Source organism: Staurois parvus, unplaced genomic scaffold (assembly GCF_062004578.1).
Source record: "Staurois parvus isolate SC_StPar_1 unplaced genomic scaffold, SC_StPar_1.0 ptg000287l, whole genome shotgun sequence".
Classification (NCBI taxonomy): Eukaryota; Metazoa; Chordata; class Amphibia; order Anura; family Ranidae; genus Staurois; species Staurois parvus.
The window spans coordinates 26289336-26313222 of record NW_028318083.1 but is presented as its reverse complement, the minus strand read 5'-3'; the positions used below and the strand labels follow the sequence as shown (position 1 = coordinate 26313222).

The window sequence follows — 23887 nt, the reverse complement described above, 5'->3', positions numbered from 1 at the left end:
TACTTCATTGTATTTAAATGGACAAAAAACTGACTAAAGACTTTCATGCACGATATTTAGAATGCTTGTCCAGAATGAATGCTAAGAAATGACCATCAGCTATAATGGTAAAGTTTGCTGAAGACTGAATTGGCTTACTAGTCACCTAAACAATATTTAGGTCTGATCACCCAATGCTCACATGTACCTTATAACCATCTAATACAAATACCTGTTGCTAAGAGAAGAGGAAGCCATAAAAATAGTTTAGGCAAGTTTGGAGAGAAGGACACTGGTATGCTGCTGGTACTAATTACAGTGTTGAAGGAGGGAGTGAGTGTAGGGGTACACTCATACTGACATCAAAGAGCATTGGCAGTCTTTTATGCCAAATCACAACATAGGGTTTAACCATAGCAAGCCATAATTAGGTACTCATCTTTGAAAATAATAAAATTACATTAATGCTTAAGTCCATATGGAAGCAGTAGTCTCTAGATGGCTCACTCATGGTTCTGCTAGAAGCTGGACATATTAGTCTCCCTATTTACCTCTGCAAGGACCTCTGACCCACAGAAGCTTTTTGAATATATAAGGAACATCGGTTTCCCTTTTACAGACCATACCAGTCTGGTTAACAGGATCCCTCTATCCTGCCATACATGTGCCTCTTTTCACATGGCAATGTCATACTTCTCTAAATTCACACACTTTGATATCCCCATTCATTCCTATATCTCCTTCCTCAGAACCTCTTGCTTCCATCTAAAAAATGGGATTGTCTGCAGTGCCAAAGGGGAAGCCCTTCCAGACTATGCTATCTTTTATGATGACCCATCATTGCTTTGCGTGTTTATGGTAATGATAATAGACTGTGGGTGTTATTTACTAAAATCTAGTGCAACTCTACATAGAAATTAATTCTAGTTTTTTTGTTTTGTTTTTTTTGCAAAAGCCTAATTGATCAAGCAGAAGTTAGAAGCTGATTGACCACCATGCACAGTTGCACCAGATTCTGAGTGCTCCAGGTTTAGGAAATCCCCCCCTGTGAGTTTCTCTGTGATTGGCAACCAGTTGTGTAGGTTGTCAGAACTAAAAAATACAGGAAATAAAGAAGTAGGTGGAACCACTGCAAACCCTTTTCCTTTATCACTACATACGTATACTTCTAAAATGATTTATCCAATTCTACTTTAACAGCATTATTTTGTCATTGTATAGTTTACATCTTTCAATGTAAATATGGTTCCTATAATTACTGCTAGTAATATGTGCACATAACAAGCGATCTTATAGCAGACTTTAAATCAATACATGGTCTCTTTTGAGAACATATTATTAATCAAGACTGACAGAAATTGAGACACCTGATATGATGATGTCTCCATTTTGACTTGTAATTAAATAAAAAACTGAAATCCTATAGCAGGATGTAGATGTGGTTTTCAAAATCTTGAGATAAACCGTTTTAGGCCAGGTAATCCATACTGTTTTATGTAGTGTAAGTGTTCTACTTAAAATTAGGACATTAAATGGGTCATACCTGTAGAATCACATGTCTGCCATTGATGAGAACAAGAGCCTAGGGGTGGAAACATGGGACATTGTAAATTTTGTTGTCTTTTGAGCACAAGTTCTCTTAACTACAGAAAAGTAATATTTTGTCATTATCTAGCAAAAGCCTGTAGAAAATAAGGATTTGCAGTGTCTATGATATACAGCAGAGGTGATATTTATTTTACACTAACTGGAAACAGTGGTTTTATTTATGTAACATACAATAAACTAGGTTACTTCTTTGTTTTAGCTATACTGTAACTAAAAATATTTTTGCAACTGAACTTTTATTACTATATACAGAAGCATGTATTGAAGTGCATTTGCATTAATTCCAGATATTGTTATTTATTTGTTGCTTTCAACTAAATAGAAAGTTTAGAACCTTTATCATAATTTGAATTAGCCTAACTCTGACTGACTGCACTACTTAGCTAACCATGTTACTGTGAGTGGATGTGGTTAGGCCCAGATGGTATATAATGCAGTTCTGCTAATTTGTGAGCACACAAACTGTATTGTGGAATTACAACAATGGGTCTGTTCATTGCATTGCATTGTTGTTTGCTTAGATCAATAGAGCCGCCTTCCTGCATCAGCTGTCACCTGCAATTTTTAATAGTCATGCATTTTCAACGCACACTCTTATTGGGCATACTTAGAAATACCTGCTTTAATAAAATAAACATGAATTAAAAAGAACTGTAAGAATACCTATTTGTATGCCAGTGGGTGTGTTTGACTAGTGATTTATAAAAACTCATACATTTAAATGCCTTCTTTCTTCTACTTCTCCCTTGGCTATGACATCACAAATAATTACAGAAACTTTATTTGATGTAATTTTTTGAAAATTATTTTTGTTTTGAATCCACTCCTCTATGTGGTTATGCGTTTTGGCCAGATGTTCAGCTACACAGTAATTTACTTTGATTTTGTAACAGCTCTGCCCAGTTGGACCTTCAACATGTGGATGCGTATTCTTTTGTTAGTGTACTATATTGGTGCTCCATGTACCAAAACAAAAAGCAAACTGCTACATGGAGGTGGAAAACTATGTAGAAAGAGAATTACTTGTTGTTGGTGTCCTACATTGAGTGTTCTTTCAATTTGCTAAGGTTCTAGAACACATCTTGCCATGGCCTCTAGGGTAACATAACATATTTGTAAAAGGGCCCATTTTGAAGCATTGTACTTCTGTGTTATGGCCATCTGGTAACATGACTTATTTTGTACAACAGTCCACATGGTAACATGGCCCTTCTGGTAATCTCCCTCCCCCTTTTATGTGGCCTCAAGTAACATGGCTTCTCTGGTAACATGGCTGTAATCCTTAATAATTATGAATACTTCCTGCTTGTGTTTCTTTTTGTTCTTGGCTTTACAATAAAACCATGGGTTTAAAAAGAATGTTTGAGTTTCCAGTAGTTATACATAAGCAAATCCAGCCCAGCACAAATATTGCTATATGGCCTCTGTTCTAAGGTAATGCAACCATAGTGTTCTATGTGCAACCATAAGTTTCACTTCAGTATAGCAGTCTATGATAGTGAGGCTTTCTGTCCATCAATTTATTTAACTGCTAGAGCAGGTGTCTCCAAACTTTCCAAAAAAGGGTCAGTTTTCTGTCCTTCAGACTTTTTGGGCCGGGATTGTGGACAGTGTAGGTAGAAAAAGTCCCAGGCCCAGCACCAGTGAGAGTAAACAATGTCTCATTTGTGGTGTTCAGTTGCATAGTGCCTGTAGTCAGTAGGAGGAGGAGCAGTGCCCCATCATTGCTATCAGTGGAAGGAATATTTGCCCATCATTGGTGTTAGTGGATAGAATAGTGCCCCCATCATTGGTATCAGGGAAAGAATATTGGTCCATCATTGGTGTTAGTGGATGGAATAATGCCCCATCAATCATATTAGTGGGAAGAATAGTGTCCCATATTTGATGTCAGTTGGGGCAATTATGCCCCACTTTTTGTGTCGGTGTTAGGAACAGTGCCTAAAGGGCCAGATAAAGGCTAGCAAAGGGCCACATCTAGCCCTCGGCCGCAGTTTGTAGACCACTGTACTAGACCAATCAATAGTAATGGTAGCATTTGTGGAGTTTTCAGCAGTAGTCTTTTTAGTTTGTAGAAAGATATTACTAGTTTTAATGTATTCCATTCAATTCTGAAAAACGGCATTCAAACAAATACAGTTTGCATCAGTTGTGGATTTTCAGCCTGATCTGTTTTTGGCAAAACAGATCAGGTCTTAGTTAATCACACATGCCTATAAAAAGTGTTAAAAAGATATACTATAGGTTTACTATAAATGATCTACTTATAACAGGCTGGGGATTTCAAGGGGGTAATAGTGCCAACATGGTAACCGTTACCGTTTTCTGCTCCTCAGCTTCACTCAAGCTAAAACACATATTTGCGGATAATAGATCATAACTATATTGTTCATCTACTTTTCACAAGAAATTCTTTTCTTCACATTGATAAACCCTGAATGCATTAATTTCTAAGGCCTGACATTCAAAGCAGGAAAGCAAAATACTTGAGCACTAATGACCCCAAGTTCACTGCTGTTAATTGAAAATGCCTCTTGAGACCCAACAATTGTTCTGATTACTGATCTCCTCCATTTTTGCTAATTTATCTAATCATTAACGGTAAAGTACACATGGTTCACCTTAGAGCAGGGAAGGGAAGGTGCTTACCTTCCACTTGCCCACCTGCTGCCCTGTTTGCCAGGGAAAAATCTGGTACTTCCAAATAAGAAGGCAAACCTAATTCTCTCCTTGCCTTCTCACAATGCAGCACCTGATGCCTGAGTGCCTTATCCGCAGGAGTGCAATAATGTAGGGGCAAGGAGAGGATCCTTCGCTCCAGCAGACCAGCAGGGTAGTGTGGAAGCGCATGGAAAATAATTATGTGATACTTACTCTTTGTGCTGTGAATGATTAGGTTTGCTTTAAGGGCTTGTTTACATCATATTTTTAAATATGGTGTGCTAGTTAGTATAAGTTAGAAAAAAATGCACGCATGCTTCATTTTTGGTAAGTTGACCTTCATTCTCAAATTTAAATCAAATAAATCAGACAAATTACAGCATGTGTAAATGTATTTAAATTCATCTAAAATATTTCTGTTTCCATTATTTACATAGCACCTGCATAGTGTACAGTGATTTACAAAGAATAGATCTATTTGGTTCAGTCACTTTAGCTGCAGTAACCTTTTATCCAGTACAAAGATGTCCTTTTGTGAACCATGCTACATTGCAAAATAATTATCTTGAAACATTTGTGATATATAAAATACATACATATTCTCAGCCCACCCTACTTACTATATCAGCTCCACTAAGTTGATTTTATTGATATTACCTGGGAACACACATAAATATTTTAGAGCACCCCAAATGGCAGCTATTTGAACAAGATTTTTAAAAATACTTCTATATGCAGGATTAAAAAGCAAATAAAAGAACATATCTAATAACCAGAAAATTTCATTAGGAGCTGTGTTTTTTTAATTTAAGGTCTATAAGCAACAAAATAGCTGATATGCAATGTAGTTGAATAATGTGATCAAGCTTGAAAAAAGGCAGCATGACTTTATATACATCTTGGCCTCACTCTAGACGTTGCTACACCAACCAAGCTTGTGAAAAAACCAATGGGTATTTCAGAAATTGTATATTGGGTGTTTGAAGAACATTACACCTCCACCTAAGGAACATTAAAATATGAAACACGCTATAGAAGATCATTGCGGACTGTAATTTTTAGTGCATCACAACTGGATTCCAAATATTTGATGTACTTTCTACATAGGTATCCCAGAAAAATATCTCTGCTGCCTACAGTAGATGATATTAACTAACCAGCTTGCACATGCTCCCATAGCATTGGTTAGGTAGGTTCACTGTTTTCCCATAAACTGGTATATTTCTTTCAAGACTGGACCAAAGACTTTTAAATTCCTATATAGCTGAGGCTTCAGCCACTTGAAAGATCTTTTGCAGTCGCATGCCTATGACAATCAGCAGGCATAAATAAACTGGCAGTTGAGAATCACACTTAAAACATTTGGAGCCAGAGCATTCAGCTATGAAGCTTATCCCCTCTGTAGCTAACTACTCAGCTCAATCCAGGATTCATTGTCTGTGGCTGTGTATAAACCAAGCTGAAAACTCATTCAACATGGCATTTGAGGGCAAATAAATATGTTCTTTCCTTTCAGACAAAGCCCATTCTAATACTGTCCTAGGCTGTCAGCATTCATGGACTCATGGATTCATTTGTATTTTTAGCATAGAAATGTAGCTGTCTAACTAAAACAATAAATGCTGTAGCCCAATGAAAGCAGTCATAGTTGAGATGACCAAAACTTTTTTTTTTTTGTTACTTTCTTGTTTCTTTACACTTCAGATGATGCGATTTTCTTTCCTGCAACCGCAGTCAGTGTTGATGGGGGAATTCCTCCCGCAGAGCTATTGTGTTCTCCCAGTGGGGGATGCTGGGGAGAGCTGTCCCTGTCTGGGGGACATAGTGATTATTGCTATAATGGCAATAATCGCATGAAAAATCTGACAGGCTGCTCGTACCCAAGTCACATAATCAAATTTGCTACAATCAGCCTACCTATAGATGGTTTGAATCTCGGCCGATCCTTGCTGAACTCGCCAAGATTCGAACCATCTATGGCCGCCTTTTTCTATGAGGGATAATAACACAATGGGGGGAATTTACTAAAACTGGAGAGTGCAAAATCTGGTGCAACTCTGCATAGTAAACAGTCAGTTTCCAGGTTTTATTGTAAAAGCTTAATTGAGGAAGCTGAAGTTAGAAGCTAATTGGCTACCATGCACAGCTGCACCAGAATCTGAGTGCTCCTGTTTTTGTAAATTTCCTGCATTGTCACTACTGTATGTCCATAGAATGGTCTATTTTTACCTGTTTGCGTGCATAAAAATGAACATTCTATATGCATTTCTACAGTTCTGCAATCTCAATAAGAATAATATGAACATTCACTGGGTATAATGCATCCTTCAAAGGCCCCTGCAAGGTTTAGAGAATGGAACTGGTAATAATTGCGAAATGTGACAATTTTATTCCCTTGCTATACAGTGTCACATGAAAACCTAGCACTGGGTCTTACATCACTGGCATTTTAATGGCTACTAACATCGTATGGTAAAGCATATGTATCAGTTAAACTGATTGTCTTATTTTTAACTAATGAGTTATTTTTTATTACAGGCAATAATGATATACATATACATACTAACGTTGCTACCTGTTAAGAATGGGAGTCAGTTCACGTATTCCTCTCATATGCTGCAGCAGAACAACTGTCTGTAACACAACACATTAGGAAAAGAGCTTTGCTAGGAAAATGGCACTTCAATTCACTTAGCAAAAGCAAAAAACAAGACTGCACTCCACGGAAATCCCACTGGTAAATTTATTGAGTGTAGCTGGCTGCTGACATAGTCCCTGCCCTTGGGGATGTGGCCTAGGGGCACAAACTGTGTCAACAGCCAGCTATACCCAATAAAAATACCAGTAGGGTTTCTATAAAGTGTGGTCTCATTCTTCGATTTTGCTATATGTATCAAGTTAGACGAGTTCTTGTGAGCTGCACCTGCAGCAGTGGACTTTCCAAGAGGTTGTTTTAGGAGCTTGGAGTGGTGCAGTTTTTCTTTTGGCACTTCAGCTCACTTAGTTTTATATATAAAAAGTTGCAAGATATTGCCATATAGCTCCCTTGAAGTAGATGTAAACCCTAACTTGTTTGATTGCACCACTTTAAGGCTAGGTTCACATTCATGCGGTGCAGTACATCGTATGTGATTCGCACAGGAACCGCACCGCATAACATGCGAATTGTGTGCGGTGCGATTTGATTCATACATTATGTATGGCTCAAATTGCACCGCATGCGCACCACAATAGTGCAGGCCCTTTTATTGGGTCCACACTAGAACACCTATGCAATTCGATTCTTTACATCACACTACGTTTTGCGGAGCAATTTCAGGGTGTTGTTAACTTAACATTCACACCTGCAGTGGTTCGCCTGAACGGGGTACGATTCTGATGCGGTGCGGAATTCGCACAGAAAACGCTGTGAATTCCAGACTGCATCAGTGTGAACCCAGGCTAATGATTTGTGGCTTTTCCAGACTGTTGATTTACTGAAGCCTATTTGCAGCCACTTTCTTATCTAGATGCATGCACTTTAAAGATGGCTGCATGGCATTTCTTAGTTTGTAATAGGCAGTGGACTTTGTCTGTGCATTGTGTGTTGAGACTTCCACGTTTCCATCAGAGGTCCATATGGCAGTGTGACAGTTCAGGAGCACAGTTAGGAAACAGGAACAGAATGTTGTCATCATGTAACAGAAAGTGCCTAAACAAGCACCTTTTACAGCAGGGTCACCTATATAATTTTAATGAAAGCTGCAGATTTAAAAATTTTGAAAATGGCTTCTGAAATGGCATTACACAATGTAATTTATATGAGACTTTTGTGATTGAGTTAAGGTATATTGGAAGAAGCATGCAGTAGTAGATCTCCATTAAGTGTCAGGTCTTTGTGTCAGTAGAAACCCTGTCTATCGGAAATCCAGGTGGCAAGGCCCAACACTTTTATGAGGTTCTATATCTTTTCCCCGCTCGCATTTAATTGTTCACAACATTTAGTAAATTGGCCGCAGTGTAGATGGTAGTGAACTTCCACCTAGTGACACAGACAGATTTCTGGTTCGTTAGGTTTTTTGAAGCCAGCTCATTTCAATAAATTGTAACTTTGCTGCTGGACTGCGTTCTAATCTCTGCATAATGTACAATGATAGGTCTGCATTACCATTCAACTGATTGACTAACAACACAGACATGTTAATGTGTGACATAAGAAGGTCACTAGAGAAATGTCTTTCTTTAACCATGAAAGTTGAGTACAGGCTCAGTCAACACTGCCTTGCAACTCTGACATTTCACATTAGTCTGACCTTCCTGTAACATATATTTCAGGCTTATAATTACAGCCATGGAAACAGTGAGGGAAGAAGTGTAACAACTACTGACATCCACCCTTACTCTCAATAGGGAATGCATTTTTTACAATCTCAACACTAAACTATTTTGCACATCACAACATATGCTTTCATGATGTGAACGTGGATAAGGCTACAAATGAAAAGGAAAATTCATAAAGGTTAGCTCACTATTAACGTTAAGGAATGGTCATTTTAAAATATGTCACCATATAGAGGATTTAAAGTGTTTTATATATTGTATTTTTTTGGTTTTTTTAATTTATTTTAGAGAATGTCCTTGTTCATTTGTATGTGTCTGTAGGCATTTCCAAACAAATTTGACATATTATATAAGAATTTGATAAATGTACCATTTGCAACCTGCAGGTGGAGCTCTGTGCAGTAACTGGAGCTTTGGTTGACATCTTTCTGCAGGCGTTGGGTGAAAGATATACCTGAATTGCAGAAACACCCTCTTAATTATAACAGAGATAGGAAAATCCTAAAGTCGTAGTAAAAAAAAAAGTTTTCCCCTGCAAGGTAATGTCGTAATGTTCGAGTATGCATATTCGCACATTATGCAGGGCTTACCTTAAAGTGAAGCCCTCCAGCGGCACGCTGTCACTGCTGCAAAGGCTTCCTTCTTCACCCTGTCTTCTTTACAGGTTTGGAAGCTCCGGCCATCTGAATGGCCGAGCCGCGATGATTTCACTCCCTGGATTCCCAGGCCACAGCTTCCCTTAGAGGGCATGTGTCGGCTGTCAAAAGGAGCACGGTCAAAAGCAGTGCACGTCTAGGAGATATTAATTTTACCTATTACCTTATTATAAGCTTACCTGTAGGTAAAAATAAAAATCCAAAGTTTTTACTACCACTTTAAAACCTAAATGAATTAACAAAAATTGATATTTAATAATGATTTTGATTGTACTGACAGCCTCCATTTTCATAGTATTACCTTCACTTTCCTGTTGCAGCAGTTGTGCAAGGTGTCTAAGTATGACTGTGCAGTCCAATAGTACATTCACAAAATTTCACTTGGTATCAGGCCTGATTTGACATTTTCCCAACCCCCTTGCTCTGCAATACAGTTTGTGAGAAGACACTTCTATATTACTGTTATTTAGCTATATCTACACTGGGGAGGGAGAGCAAGTAAGCATTTTTACTGAGAGAAACAGGTCAGAACATAACATGAATAATTATAATATTATTATGAATCGCAGGACTTCGAGAATATAAAAAGTTGAAACTTTAATCAGGCTTTAACTAGTCAATATGTAGTACATGCGAAGAAAGCATGCAGGTGGCGTTGGGGTTTCTTCTTAGAAAGCCCAGCATACGTTGGAAACTGAGTATCATTAAAGCTGCCTTTATTATTTTTTTTTCATACAATTAAGATTAAAAAACACTTTCCCTTTAAGCTAAATAAGTAGAATACCTAACAATAGGACCTAATGCCAGGGTTATAATTGTCTCCTAGCCTTTTATCCACTGTCATACTACGAATACTGCTATCCCTGATTCTGATTGTACAGCACTTTACAGATGGAAATAGAAAATGCCTTCTATCTTTAAATGGCAACTGCACCCTTAGTGCAGTTACATTTATTTGGTGCCCCTACCCCCACCATCCCTGCCAGTCTTTTACTCACCTGTCCCAGCGAGATATCACTTTTATTAGATCATGCAGCCATTTGTAAAACTCTTTCCAGAAGATGAAGTTACACTTTAAAAACAAAATTGCAGGTGTGAATACACCCTTATTAATTTTGTCTCTGACCTGAGGATGTCAGAATGGGCGGGAGCAAATGCTCTGTGGGTTTACTGATGGCTTTTGTAAGTTCTCCATAGTGACATGCAACGTCCATTGTAGCCTATGACAGCTTTGGGCTGGTTAATATTTTGGATGACTTGCCAAAAACAAAGACAGCGTTAATGTTTTGTTTTTTTAAATACTGCGGCCAGTTTTCATTATTTTTACTTTTTTTGAACATAAATAAGCCTAAAAACATATAGTATGTTTACCAGGATGTCCCGGGAGTTTAGTTAGTTTAGTTGTAGAGATGGTCAACCGTTCTGTTAATAAATATACTGCTAAAGGACTTTTACACTTAATACAGAAAATGACTCCCTTGCAGTCTGTTTATAAACAATTGCTAGATCATTTGCTCATTGGTGTTCATACTGGTAAGGTGGTTATATATTTTTCTGTCAACGATAGGCCAGAAGATTTCTGTCTATCCTCCGTAACTACAGGATCCACCACTCATTGTGCAACATATCCAAATGGGTAACTATATTTTGCACAGAGAATTTTGGGGAAGCCCGTGTGAGCAACCTGTATCACTTGGCTAGAAGAACTCATTGACCTTAGGATAACCTGAAATGGCCCAGTCTTCACTCTAGGGCCACGATATTCATCTGCAGACACACTGGGGTTGATGTACTAAAACCGTAGAGTGCAAAATCTGCTGCAGCTGTGCATGGTAGCCTAACAGCTTCTGACTTTAGCTTGCTGAATTAAGCTTTGACAAAAAAAAAAAAAACCTGGAAGCTGATTGGTTTCTATGCAGATTTTGTACTCTGCAGTGTTCGTAAATCATCTCCACTGTGACTATTAGAATCGGATAACAGAACAGTATAAAAATAGTCTGATCTGTGGTCAGCTGCTTTGTAAACAGAGCTCAAATTGTACTCCAGGACAGCTACAAAAACGTATTTCTTAGGCATACATTACTGAACACAGGTTATTCCTATACACTGGATTATACTGTCACGTTCACAACTTCTGGACCCTGACAAAGCAAAGCTGTAAGGACAGCCTAGTGTAACCTCTCCCACACAGTTATTTGGTAATGTCCTCAGAAGAACAGGCATCTTCTCCGTGCTCTGAGTAAAGCAAATCATTTAAATTTTATAAAGATATTTTTTCTTCTATCCATATTCTTAATTTGCCCCTGCAACTTTTAAATCAGATACTTGTTAGCTTTTCCCTGGAGGACTGTACCTGGACCCTGCCAGGAGGAGGATACAAGGCTGGCCTGTAATGTCACCCTCTGGGCACTGGATCCTTCTTTTAACACTTACCTAAACATGTGATAACCATAGCATGCACTACAGATCCAGACCCAAGGTCCATCCATCTGGTAGAAAACAGATCATGAGGACCCCTTAAGGTTTATTCCTGTTGGATGGACAAGGTTTGCATAACATTTGATACTAACACCCTGCCTATCTGCCTTGGGGGATCCACTGGATTATAGACGACCGTGGTGAGTAAGGGCTGTTACCTTTTAAATGGAAGCCTAGGTGTGCTGCTTTGATACCCTAGGGGTTTAGCAGCAGAGCACCAACTTTGACTTTGCAGTAGCTGGTGGGTTGAGGGGGGGGGTCACTTTCTGTTTAAATATGGGGGTATTGTATATATGATATATCTTGCTTCAGCTCAAGCTCCTTCACTGATTCTGAGCAGTTTCCTTTTAGGCTGAGTTCACTGTGCACGTGTGCACCATTTTGGGATACGTATAAGTCATGGAATGTCAATCTGTGCAGTCACAAAACCAAATAAATCGCGTGTTGCAAGCCAACACTAAAAGAGTGGTTTCACACTTCCCCAATAACATAAATATCACAAAACAGTGCAGCACTACCCAAAGGTTACACTGCTACTGTTAAAAGTACAAACAAAAAAACCCTTGCAGTCATATAACATAAAATGTCCTCAATCTTCATATACTAAACATAAGGCCACAGCCAGTCAGTGCAGTACTTCTCATATAAAGTAGTAAAAAAAGAGTGATATTGTACATGAACAAGGCAAATTCAGTAAGTGAAAAGTCTAAAGTGATCAAATCACAAACAAGGCGAACCATTCTTCTCTCCCGGATTCCCACTATGTGTTGGGCAAGGCACTCCACCCAGTGACATCTGCTCACCTCAAAAAAAATTACCTCAGAGATCATAAGAGATCAAAACACTGTTTTCCCCAACAGAGATATAAATGTTGACCAGATCTTCACTCTGAAGCAGCCCATAGATTATGAGAGGTGGAAGGAAAGAAAAATGCTCAATTCCCCAATTAACACAGTCAGTGTTGATGGTGAAATCTCTCCTGCAGTGCTATTGTATTCTGCCGGCTGGCAGAACACAATGATTACTGCTAGCAGCTATAGCCACTGACAGTAATAGCATGACAAAAAACTGACAGGCTGGTTGTGCCAGCCTTCCCATAGATGGATCAAATCTTGGCTGGTCTCTGCTGAACCGGCCGAGATTCAATCCAGCTATGGCCAGCTTTACTCTCCATAGATAATCCCCTGCTCATGTCACCGGTATAGTGAGAAGCTTGCGGGAAGTTAGAGATACCTGATAATACAGCCTGAGCTTTGTGTCCACACTGCCAGCCTGGGACAGATCTCTGAGGGACAGATCTCTGAGGAACAGACTCTGTGTAGCGCTGCACAGAGCCTGTTCCTCAGAGGACAAGGGAGTTCTCCTTGGTGGTTCTGCTGACTCATTCTCAGCTAACAATGGAGGTGGGGATCTGGAATGTTTCCACTGAGGGTCCTGGTGATGTCTGTCCAGACTGTTGCCCCCAGACACCCGTCCTTAGGGTCCATTCTAACACCTTCTGGGTGGCCCACTTCTCTTGTGTGTCAAACAATGAATTTTCTGCTACTATGTCAGAATTTGGCTAAAAGTCCTCAATCCTCAGACCGCAGTAGTTCTTTTTCCACTTCTGTGGACGAAAGTCAAGAATGCTGCCATCTGTCCAAAACTTGCCTTGTACAATGACTGACCTCAGCCTGAAAGGGTCTTCACTCATTTTGATCAGCTGTTAGGAGTGTGTCCCACAACCCATCTCTGCATACAGGATACTTTCTCATCTCTGCAGTTTCAGGATTCCCTGAACCACCAAGTGCACCAGAACTTCCAAAGTTGTCCGCAGAATCCTTGCTAGGACTTTCAATATACCTGCCAGTACTTCCAAAGGCACTTGTAGAACCTCTACAAGTACTTCATTGGTACTTGCATAATCCCTGCTAGGACTTCCTGAACTCCCTGAAATGATCCTGGGCATGTTCTCTGACAGAAAGGGATATTTAAGTATGGCCCTGAAAGTGGTTGGTGTTGTGCCTTCTTGACTGCTACCCTGCTTTGTGTAAAAGAGCTATGCTTTACTACCAATTTCCTGTTTTGTTGCTGACCCAGACTGACTTGTCTACTCTCTTTCCAGTTGCCTACCCTATTTCATAAGAATAAGATTTTGAGGTACAGGGCTTCCTTTCTTCCCAAGTTGTTTCTTCCTTTCATCTTAACCAGGATATTTTTCTAATATTTCTCTAGTATGCTCCTAAACATCTTAAAGAGTTTTCCTTTCATTGTCTGGATGTGGTGTATACTGTTAAAGTTTTTCTCTCTGGTTACAGCTCACTTTCATCAGTCTGACTCTCTCTTTGTTGTTCCTGCAATTTTTCATAGGGGACAACCTGCTTTTTGTTCCACAATTGCTAGGTGAATTAATCATCTTATCATTTAAGTTTATGATCTCAGGAGCAAGGCTTCCCCTTTTCCGATCAAAACACACTGATGCATTGGCACTGTAGGCACCCTTGAGCTACCATTGTTAACCTATTGGTTTATTCCTTGTTGGCCTTAGCCTTTTGTTTGCTTTTTTGTTACCCACACATTAGTGAGACTGCTTTTGGACATGCCAGATTTTCAGAATACTATCATGTGCCCTGTAGGATTTTTTTCTAACCTGTAAAATCTGTTTCTTAGAGTACATTATGGGACACAGATTTCTCCTCTGTTCTTCTGATACACTCTTATTATTGCTTTATACTAAACTAAGGCATGCTGGGAGCAGGAGGGATATACTGGGTTATCTTTACAGCTTTGCTTTCGTAGTGTCCATGTCTCCCAAATGTGGAAGTATACCCAGTATTTCAAAATACTATCCTGTGTCCTGTAATGTATTCCAAGAAAAGGGGTTTTACAGGTAAGAAAAATTTTATTTTTTCTAGTACTTACTCTGGCAAAAGGCCCTTCGTTATATACAATATAAATAGAGAATCTTCGTTAAAAAGGCCCTCAACCTTTGTAGCTAGAAAGCAAAGGCATTGCTTTAAGGGAAATTATTTGTTTATATGTTGCAGGAAATGAACCGAGGTACGAGGTACATATTTTAGGGATCAACTGTTGGAACATAAGTTCACACATTTCAAACGCCTTTGTCTACGTGGCATAATTTATTTTTGCTTTTTGCTTTACCACATGTCTATGGAGCAGATGTCTCTATGTTGTATATACCCATTGCTGCTAAACTGCAGCACAGCTAGTTTAGCATATTTCAAAGTGGCATTGAATTCAACACTTGAATTTAGACAGGTAGGTATTATTGGGATTATAATCTGGTAGAACAGACTAAAGAAAATACTTTGGTGTGGGCAACTTAGTCTTCAGTAGCTGGCAAACAATTAATCTAAACACACGCAACAGTGCAAGACACTTACATAATCAGTTGAGTTGCCAATGACATCATAAACCACAACTACTTTTGCTTGTGTTTGTCTTGCTTGATTCATTTGAATCTGTTTAGTCTGACAATGATTTTACCAAACACATAGGCATTTATCAAACTGTTCATCGGTAGCAGCAGCAAAAGCAATAATACATCCAAGTAAAATTTTTTGCTTTGATTATTACAAATCCATGGAGCCCTTGGGTCCAAAGCTTCTTCAGCAACATGGCTATTTGCAAATAGACTTTTATAGCACATTAGTACTGGAGGAGATTCCAAAGAAAATAGTTCTTTTGAATATTAGAACCAGCTGTGACTTTCTTATGCTGATGACTCATACTTTTTTTTTTTTATTGGGTGGGAGAACGAGGCAAAAGACACACAGAGTCTTATTCAAGACGTTGTTTGTTTTGCAAGGGGTATCCTAGCCACAAGCCAACTTGATCTTACCGAAATGCAACTCATGTTTATTTAATTTTTTCTTCTCTCCTAACAGTTCCAATTATAAAAACAGAGCCCGCTGATGACTATGAGTCAGCTCAAACTTGTGGCCCAGTGAACCAGGGATTAACTCAACTCTCAAAGCCATACTACAGCCAACAGATTTTGATGCCATCTGATCCTGGTTCGTGCCTTGTGTCTGGCTTCACATCTTGTCAGCAAAGAAACACTGTGATGACATCTTCCAATTCAAGCCACAAGCTCCATGACCTTTCATCTTCACCGTACAACAAATGCATCTCGAATACTGGCCACTCTCAGCTAGGACTTCAGCAGCCCACTGGAGGCGTTCCCACCATACAGGAAGTGCCACGGTCTATAGTTGTGCACCCAAGTTCACCCGATCAGTCATCCCACATCATGCTGCAGCCGCAGGTGAGTCTCCATCAGAGCAGTAGCTGTCCCCTTGGTTATCAACAAACAGTCTATCCCAACAGTCCCTCTTCTCCAGTTCCGTCTATTACCCAAGAGCCATCCTATTTGCAGCCCTGCAGTCCAACTCATTCATCATTAATGGGCCAACCGCAGCACCAACAGCAGAAGGTTCAGAGAAATGAATCTCCAACCACTCAACCTCTGTCACTGCCAGAGTTGCATGAGGACAGTAATCATAATTTGGCCCCTATTCCTGTAACCATCAAGTGTGAGCCTGAGGAACTGGATCAGTTGTACTTGGATGATGGTAAGTGTTCCACAGCTGTTGAGGCATTCATTCCGCTATATTGCTGTATCAGTAAGTTCTTTATTAACCAGATGCTTTCAGGAGCCATCATAAATTAACAGCACTAAGAACTGGTGCAGAAATATGTCCATTTTGAATTAATAAAAATAAGAAAAGGGAATTGAAAATGTTCCTAATGTAGCATTTCTCATACTGTGTATTTTAAGCATTAAGTGCCTTTCGTAACCACAGAGGTAGCTTAACCACCAATTTCTACACAAAAGTAATTGCAACCATATGCTCTTAGCTCATGCAGGTGATTTGATAAGTCTGAGTGGAAGTACAATAAAATGTCTAGCAATGCACCGTCTAGCTGTTCACTGCAAATCCCTCTAGCAGTAAATATATGTCACATCAATGTGAACTGACTACATTAGCCACTGTATTTTACAAAATTGGTAATATATCAATAGTGAAAGCTTCATTATATTGCTCATTGAAACCATTACCTTTCTTTATATGAGATACATGTAAATGTATAGATATCTGTATTTTACATTTATCTATAAGGAGACAAAGGTTATTCTCTAGGGGGAAGGTAATAGCTAAAGATTTATTTTCTAGGATAAAGAAGATTGGAACTTTGCATTTGAAACCTCAAGGAAGGAAAGGGGAGCACATATTTCATATTCATATTTGCTCACCAGTCTATCCTTGAAGACATAAGATAGCCAAACCAAGTATATATAAGTTTGTGGCTACACTTCAGGCTACTCCTTCAGCGCACTCCATTTTTCAGTGGAGAAATGACAAGGTACTGGAGCTTAGGGCCTATCTGCATTAGTTTATACAGACGTTGGAAGAAAGTATTCAACTCTCATTTACTAGACTTGTGTTGGGTGACTTCTTCTGACTGACAATACATATGCATACCACTGATCTGATTAGGAATCAGTAGTGCGCTAAACATAAAAAAATCAGACCAGACCTTGTTGCAATTTTAAACCAAAGATATGTTATACATGTTTTTGCCATGTGGGATTTGCGAAATTTATAGTGCCTAATGTCTTCCTGGATCCTAAGATCAATATAGACGATTGAGGTTAGATTTTCAGCTTTATAGGAAAGAAAACCTAAAGATCACAATATATATAAGATGATTGCTGCCTCATCATTTTGATTTAGGTATGATTGGGCACTGTAGGAACTCAGACAAATAGAAAGAGTTAAGTAGATCGATATTGCTTCTTCAAAATAAGACCAGTGCAAGGCTGTGTTCATAGACATGCTTGTTTCCCGTAACCCTTTGAAAGTAGGATATTGCTCTGGTCAAACTATACTTTCATGCCCCTCCAATATCTGACTTTTTGGTCAACTTCAAGTCCCCAGAAATAAATGCATTAAAATACCATTTTAACACTAGTATCAAATCTGCTACGTGAGCTGGAAAAAAAGGGCATTCATAGTATTCATGGTAATGATGTCTGTTGCTAAAGTTATCCTGTGCGCCTCTCAGTAGCTGGTGTTAAAGATTTGTATGACTGCATAAAAAGAAAATGAAAAATGTATAAGATCTGCCGCTGAATAGGTTGTCAGACTTTGGCTCCCAAAGATTTATTGGGATGTTTTGAAAGGTTAATCTGGAATGTGATTGTGTGACCTCACTGAGCTGTGATTTAGCACTCACCACTGTGTATCCCAAAGAACCCCGACCCCTTGAGTTACTATGATACATGAGCTCCTTATTTTGAATGGGATCATAGTTTACAATTGACTTGTCTGCTTTAACTAATTGGTGTCACGCAACATCTGAATATGATTGTCTTTCAGTAAAATATATATATTACAAAAGTTCACTGTGTCTTTTGTAAGAAATTTTCAGACATACTAAACCTTCACTATTCGAGTGGAATTAGGTGAAAAAAAAGATGGAGTGGTTCTGGTCCTGAGTAACAAGGGCACCTTTTATTATGCAGACAAAAATACATTCTCTTATTACTACAGCTGCAAAGTTCAATAAAAGTGTCAGACCTTTTAATTCTCTAGTTTAGTTTGGGATATAATCCCTCAAATCTTACTAATGAATTTTGCTAATTGAAAACAGCTTCAGTGATTACATCTATGAATAAATTACAATGACGACCAGCGGCCTGTGGCTTTTCAAGCTGGCACACATACGTTTCAAAATGGCAAAACTAATAAAAGGGTATGTAGTGTGATCCAGTTTATGAATATAACTCTACAACTCTAGCAGTAATTTATAGCCACTGTTTAGACATCTGTGGTTTTATTGTTATCTGGTAGAAACAGGTTTGAATTAAAATGAGCCTTGACCTGAGGCCCAAGTTCCTCCACCACAGAAAACAACTACCCTGATTTATCCTGTTTTCATGTTTTCATGTCATCTTGTCAATTGTTTAAAGCTGGCCATACACTGATCAAAGTTTAACTGGTTCAGCAGGGACAAGCTGAATTCCGATCAGTGTGTGGCCATCCCCACTAAACAGAATTTAATTGTTTGACCAACTTCTTTCGAAGGGGCAAGCTGGAAAATTTTGGTGACCAGTGGGTGCAGCCGCTGATCGGTGTATCCTGACAGTGTCTGGTCCCGCTGTCAAGAACACAATGTCTGAGTGGGGGATTATTTCATCTTCATCTGATTGTCTGAATGGAGGAATATATATTTTTTTTTCAGCTGCAATTTTAGTCAATGTATGGCTACCCCCGATTGTTAGACCAACTTCTGTTGAAGGGACATGCTGAAGAACTCTTCTTGATCAGGAGCTGCGGCCACTGTTCAATGTACTCTGACAGCAATATTGGAGTGCCACTGTCAGAATATAGTGTCCCAGTGGGGAAGGGGTGATTCCTCCATCCACCTCATTTGTGTGGATGGAGGAATTTTTCCCTTGGCTGAACAAACAGTGTATGGCCAGCTTTAGACAGTTGCTACCAGAATAAGTGTTCTCATTCATAGATTCCCCTAATCTTTTTTTCTGGTGACAATATTACATTTTTGGATTTCCCATCTCTTTCTGTCTCTGTGACAGTGGTCACCAGGACTAAAGCTCACCACACACATTACACACGTGTATGGTGAATCTTATAGACAGGGTCAATCTCAATAAAAATCCGACAGAAGGTCTAATCCTTCCCAACCTTCCTTAAAATTGTAAAATATTTTGGCTATACATACACTTTAATGTTAATAAAAAGGAGCAGTGCATTACAGTTAGCTAAAAATGATTTTCTATAACTTCTAAAAATCTTTTTTGCTTTATCTTAAACATGGCACCTAGAGGCATTTCTGTACATTATTACACTATGGGTTTGATTTACTAAAGGCAAAATGACTGATCACTTTGCAAAGGTAGTTGTGCATTACAAGGGAATTTCCCCACTAGTATAGTGAATGAGGCAAAGCTTTTCTGATTTCCCTTATCCAATTATGTGCAAGCAAAAATGCTGTTTTTTTTCCTTGCATGTGATTGGTTATTTTTTGCAAATTTCACCACATTCAGTAAGCTCTGGGGAAAATTCCCTTGCAAGGTGAAACTTCTCTTGAAAGTTGAACAGCCTATTTGCATTTAGTAACTCAACCCCTGTTTGTAAATTCTGCTCCGCCCTAAATGCTATTTTCTGCTTATGTGCTTGGCACACTGCTGTTTCCTATTGTTTTTCTCTTATTACAACACTGGGATTGGTAATGTGACATGAGCAAGTGACCCTTCCCGCATACCGCGACAGAAAGGAGATGAATAAAATGATTTTCAACCAGACAGCAGAAGATAAGAGTCTACAATAAAGCCCTGTATACATGCATCGAAATTCAGCCGGTTGAGCAGGAACCAGCCGAATTTCAGTCTTTGTGTACTGATCCCTGTTAAACAGAAGCCGGTCTAACAGTCATGCTGGAAAACCAGCATTCATTCACCCTTGCAGTCAATGGCTGCAAGCGCTGATCTGTGTATTCTGATGGGGGGGGGGAGTGTCCTCCCTGTCAGAATAAAATAGAACAGCGAGAGATCCTTGCATCAGCATCACTTGTGTTGATGTTGGGATCTGTCTGTTTTTTATTCAAATCTCTGGTTGAACAAAAAAAACAGTGAACATATACCCAGCACAAAGCATTCTTAAAATGCTTCTTAAGATTCCAAAAGTAAAGAGGATTGCTTTTCCCCAACAGAAGTGTAGTTACATTTTAAACCCAACTGCCAGTTTCAAGTGTGCACATTGAATTATATCTAGCCTGTCTGATCTGGGAGTGCAACGTTTTAATATACTTTCATTTTGTTCTTAAGTCTATGTGAACCGTGTTGGTTGGACTGGGCTTCAGTGCCTCATTATAGGGTCTGCCTTGCTGATGCCACTGGTCCTGGGAGGACAAGACCAAAATCTGGAAGGGGCACAGCCCACCCCAGCACCCCCCTAAATTCAGCCCTGTATCTAAAGCTGAAATATTTGTTTTTCATTATTGATAGAGTAGGATGTGGCTAAAACCTGTCATATTTTGCCATTACCATTATGGAGATTGCCCTTCACTTCATGTCCTGGAGACTTAACAGTAAGTGAAAGGAAATCTCAAAAGTGAGGAAAATACCCTCTTAGATAGTTGTCACAAAACACAAAGCTGACCTTAGATGAATATAATTTCAAATGTAAACTCTTAGAAAAATGTGTGCGAAAATTATAAGAACTCTCAGAACATTTGAATGTCATTTGAAAGATTTTGTTTGCTTTTAACATTTGTTTTTTGGAATGATTTGACTTTACTGAACCAAAACCACATACACAGAAATTGTTCATTTAAGTAAAATATTTCATTCTGCTTGGCACTGCACAGCACTTTTCATCACTTTCGTCACTGCAGTAAAAAACAAACGTCAATTTGACCCACTACTGATTACAAAAATAAACAAATTTTCTTTCAAAAGTCTACCCATCTATGGCCAGCCTTACACTCTGGTCTTATTCTGATGAGAACTCAAACGTTTGGATTTTTCCTCACTTTCATTCCCAGTGACAATGCCAACCTAGGCAAATCCAGAGAGTGAATTTCTCCAATGGGCACACAGACTTCAATAAACATCTCATAGGGGTTTCTAGGGTTGCAGCTCTCTGATTGTGGACCTGGATGTAAAAAGGGATTTTGATGGGGACACCAATGAAAGGGGCGACTTTGATGGACACTCCAATGTAAAGGGAGACTCTGTATGGGGATTCTGATGTAAGGAGAGTTTCCAAAGGGCTCAAGTTTATTTGGAATTTCTTTTCTTTGTTTTACTGAACTTTTTTTCTGTTTTTCCCAAGTAAATATCATTAATTAATTTAAATAGTTTTTGTTAATATAAAAAGTTTTTTTCCTGCAAATATTTGTGAAACATACTACATAGCCCTCATACTGAAAAGACCCCTGTTCTATAGCAATCATAGGAGAATCAGGTTGGTTATGTGCAGAGCAGCACCATGACCTAATAACCAAAAGGTTATTACAAAAGACATTACCTAAATGTATATAGGAGAAGGAAATTGGCTGATGGTTAGCTGAACTGGTAATGTTTAGCACACCTAGTAACAGTGACAATGTTGTCATAAATGGCCTCAGAATTCAAAACTCACCTCTACTAATTATATACGTAATCTAACTTCATTGTGTTAATGTACAACATTATATTATTACTATTTAATTTCAGTATGATTTATATAACTGCACATACGTTTATGACAAAAAAGAAAAATCTAAGCAACACCCCTATTGTTAGACCTTAAAGAAGAGCTGTGAAATAAACCAGAGGTCTTTATAATTTATATTCCTTTTTAGGGAAACAAGACGATATTGTTCTCCAGCATCCCAAAGTCACAACTGCTTTGGTACAAACCAGTCTTAACTTTTCCCCAATGCTTTACAGTTTTCCAGCAGCTTGAATGAAGTTGAACAGTGTCTCCATGTACACAGTAGCTCATGTTTCTTGTACTCTTGGGATTTTTCAGTCATGAGAATGTGTTGTATGTTGAGGCTGTACAGGCTAAAACATGTGTTTTGTAGCTGGTTGATTGTTTTCATATGATCTGAGCTCTATGCGATTGTTATAAATGAATATGAAAATATGAAAGAAACTTATCAAGATTAAAGTGCAAGGAACTAGTTGCCAGGTTTGAGATGACAGTCATTTGTTGAATAAGGATGGAATGTTAAGTACACCTGGCTTGTGTATTTCATTATAAGGGGTCACAGAAAATTCACAGTAAAAAAATGTGTACCTACAATATAAATGCTTTACAGGTAAATTTTGTCTTATGGATTTATGGCAACTATAGATATGCTGAATAGTGAAGGTACAGGTGGACAAAAAATGGAAACATTAATTTCAAAAATATAAAAAGATGTAGGGTTATCATTTGGATTCAGGACAGCCTCATGTCTAAATTAACTGATGTTAGTAGACAATTTTCTTTCCTTCCACCATAGGTGGAAGGAAAGAAAATTGCTCAATTCCCCTCTCGCATCAATATTGTGTTCTGCTGACAGGGAGCCTTTCCAGCTGGCAGAACACAACAATCACTGCTAGTGGCTGTAGCTGCTGGCAGTAATTGCATGTAAAAAAATCTGAAAGGCTGGTTGTAACCAAGTAGATAGATGGGTACAACCAGTCTGCCCATAGACAGATCGAATCTCAGCTGGTCCTAAATTGACCATGATTCGATCCATTTATAACCAGCTTAAAAGTACACTTTTCATCTCACACTGCAAAGCTTTATGCTACCATAGATGAGTACTGGCCATGCCTGCCATTTGTAGTGTGAAGGAACGGTTGGGGGGTGAAGGTTAGATCTATCTTAAATTATGGAGTGTCCCGGGTAGTGTGGTCAACTTGGTGTCAATTGAACTCTACAGTAAGACTCCAGTCTCCAAATGCTATGGCAGGAAAGTGGAAGTAAGGCTATGAAAGTGAATATACAATATTTATTTAAATTAATATATTTTTCTGTGACCTCATTTGGGTTTAGAAAAATCCCTGTGCACACATGGATCACTGAAGCAGAAGAGAGGTGGAGTCCCTCTAATTTTTGGCTTTAAATTAAATGTGCAGATAGAAACATGTAGGCTGACTTTCATCTGAAAATGAACATTTTCTAACTGTCTCTGTCTGTCTTGCAAAATACATGCCACCGGTGAGGTCAGAACACCAGATCTACACAACTGTTCTACAGCTTCCTAGTTTAACATTTCTGCTTCATGGGCCAGATTTACTGCTTTCTGGGTCAGCTCACTGGACTGTGATAACAATGCTTTTTTTTGACTAGATGCTGTCACCATTTAGGACTTTTTAATTTATAGTTTTTTTTTTCTTTAATACATACTCACTTTGAAAAATGTAAATTTAATAGCTACTTAGTTTTTGTAATAACAAGCCTTGCAAATGTTATAGGAATCCAACACCTGCTAAATTGTCAGCTCCTACTAACTAAGTGGCTCCTGCACTCAAAATGGGCTTGTAGCTATGCTTAGAGTCTCTGCTACTGCAGAATAGGAATGAAATTTGGTTGACCACGTATTCAGCCCAAACCCAGGCTGCTCACCCAAACCTCGGCTGCTGCAGCTGGAAGTGATTAATTTAGCAGCAGTATCAC

The 23887-nt window shown here is 38.8% G+C and overlaps 1 protein-coding gene across 4 annotated transcripts in view; it reads left to right on the top strand.

Moving 5' to 3' along the window:
- NFATC1 (nuclear factor of activated T cells 1) overlaps positions 1-23887 on the top strand; it is a 255928-nt gene that overhangs the window by 158116 nt on the left and 73925 nt on the right. For 3 of the 4 annotated variants that reach the window (XM_089682345.1, XM_089682343.1, XM_089682344.1), the window contains one exon: positions 15590-16276. In XM_089682345.1, the coding sequence (XP_089538471.1) occupies positions 15590-16276 (687 nt within the window). The remainder of the gene's footprint in view (positions 1-15589; positions 16277-23887) is intronic. The other variant, XM_089682347.1, reaches the window with a different exon arrangement.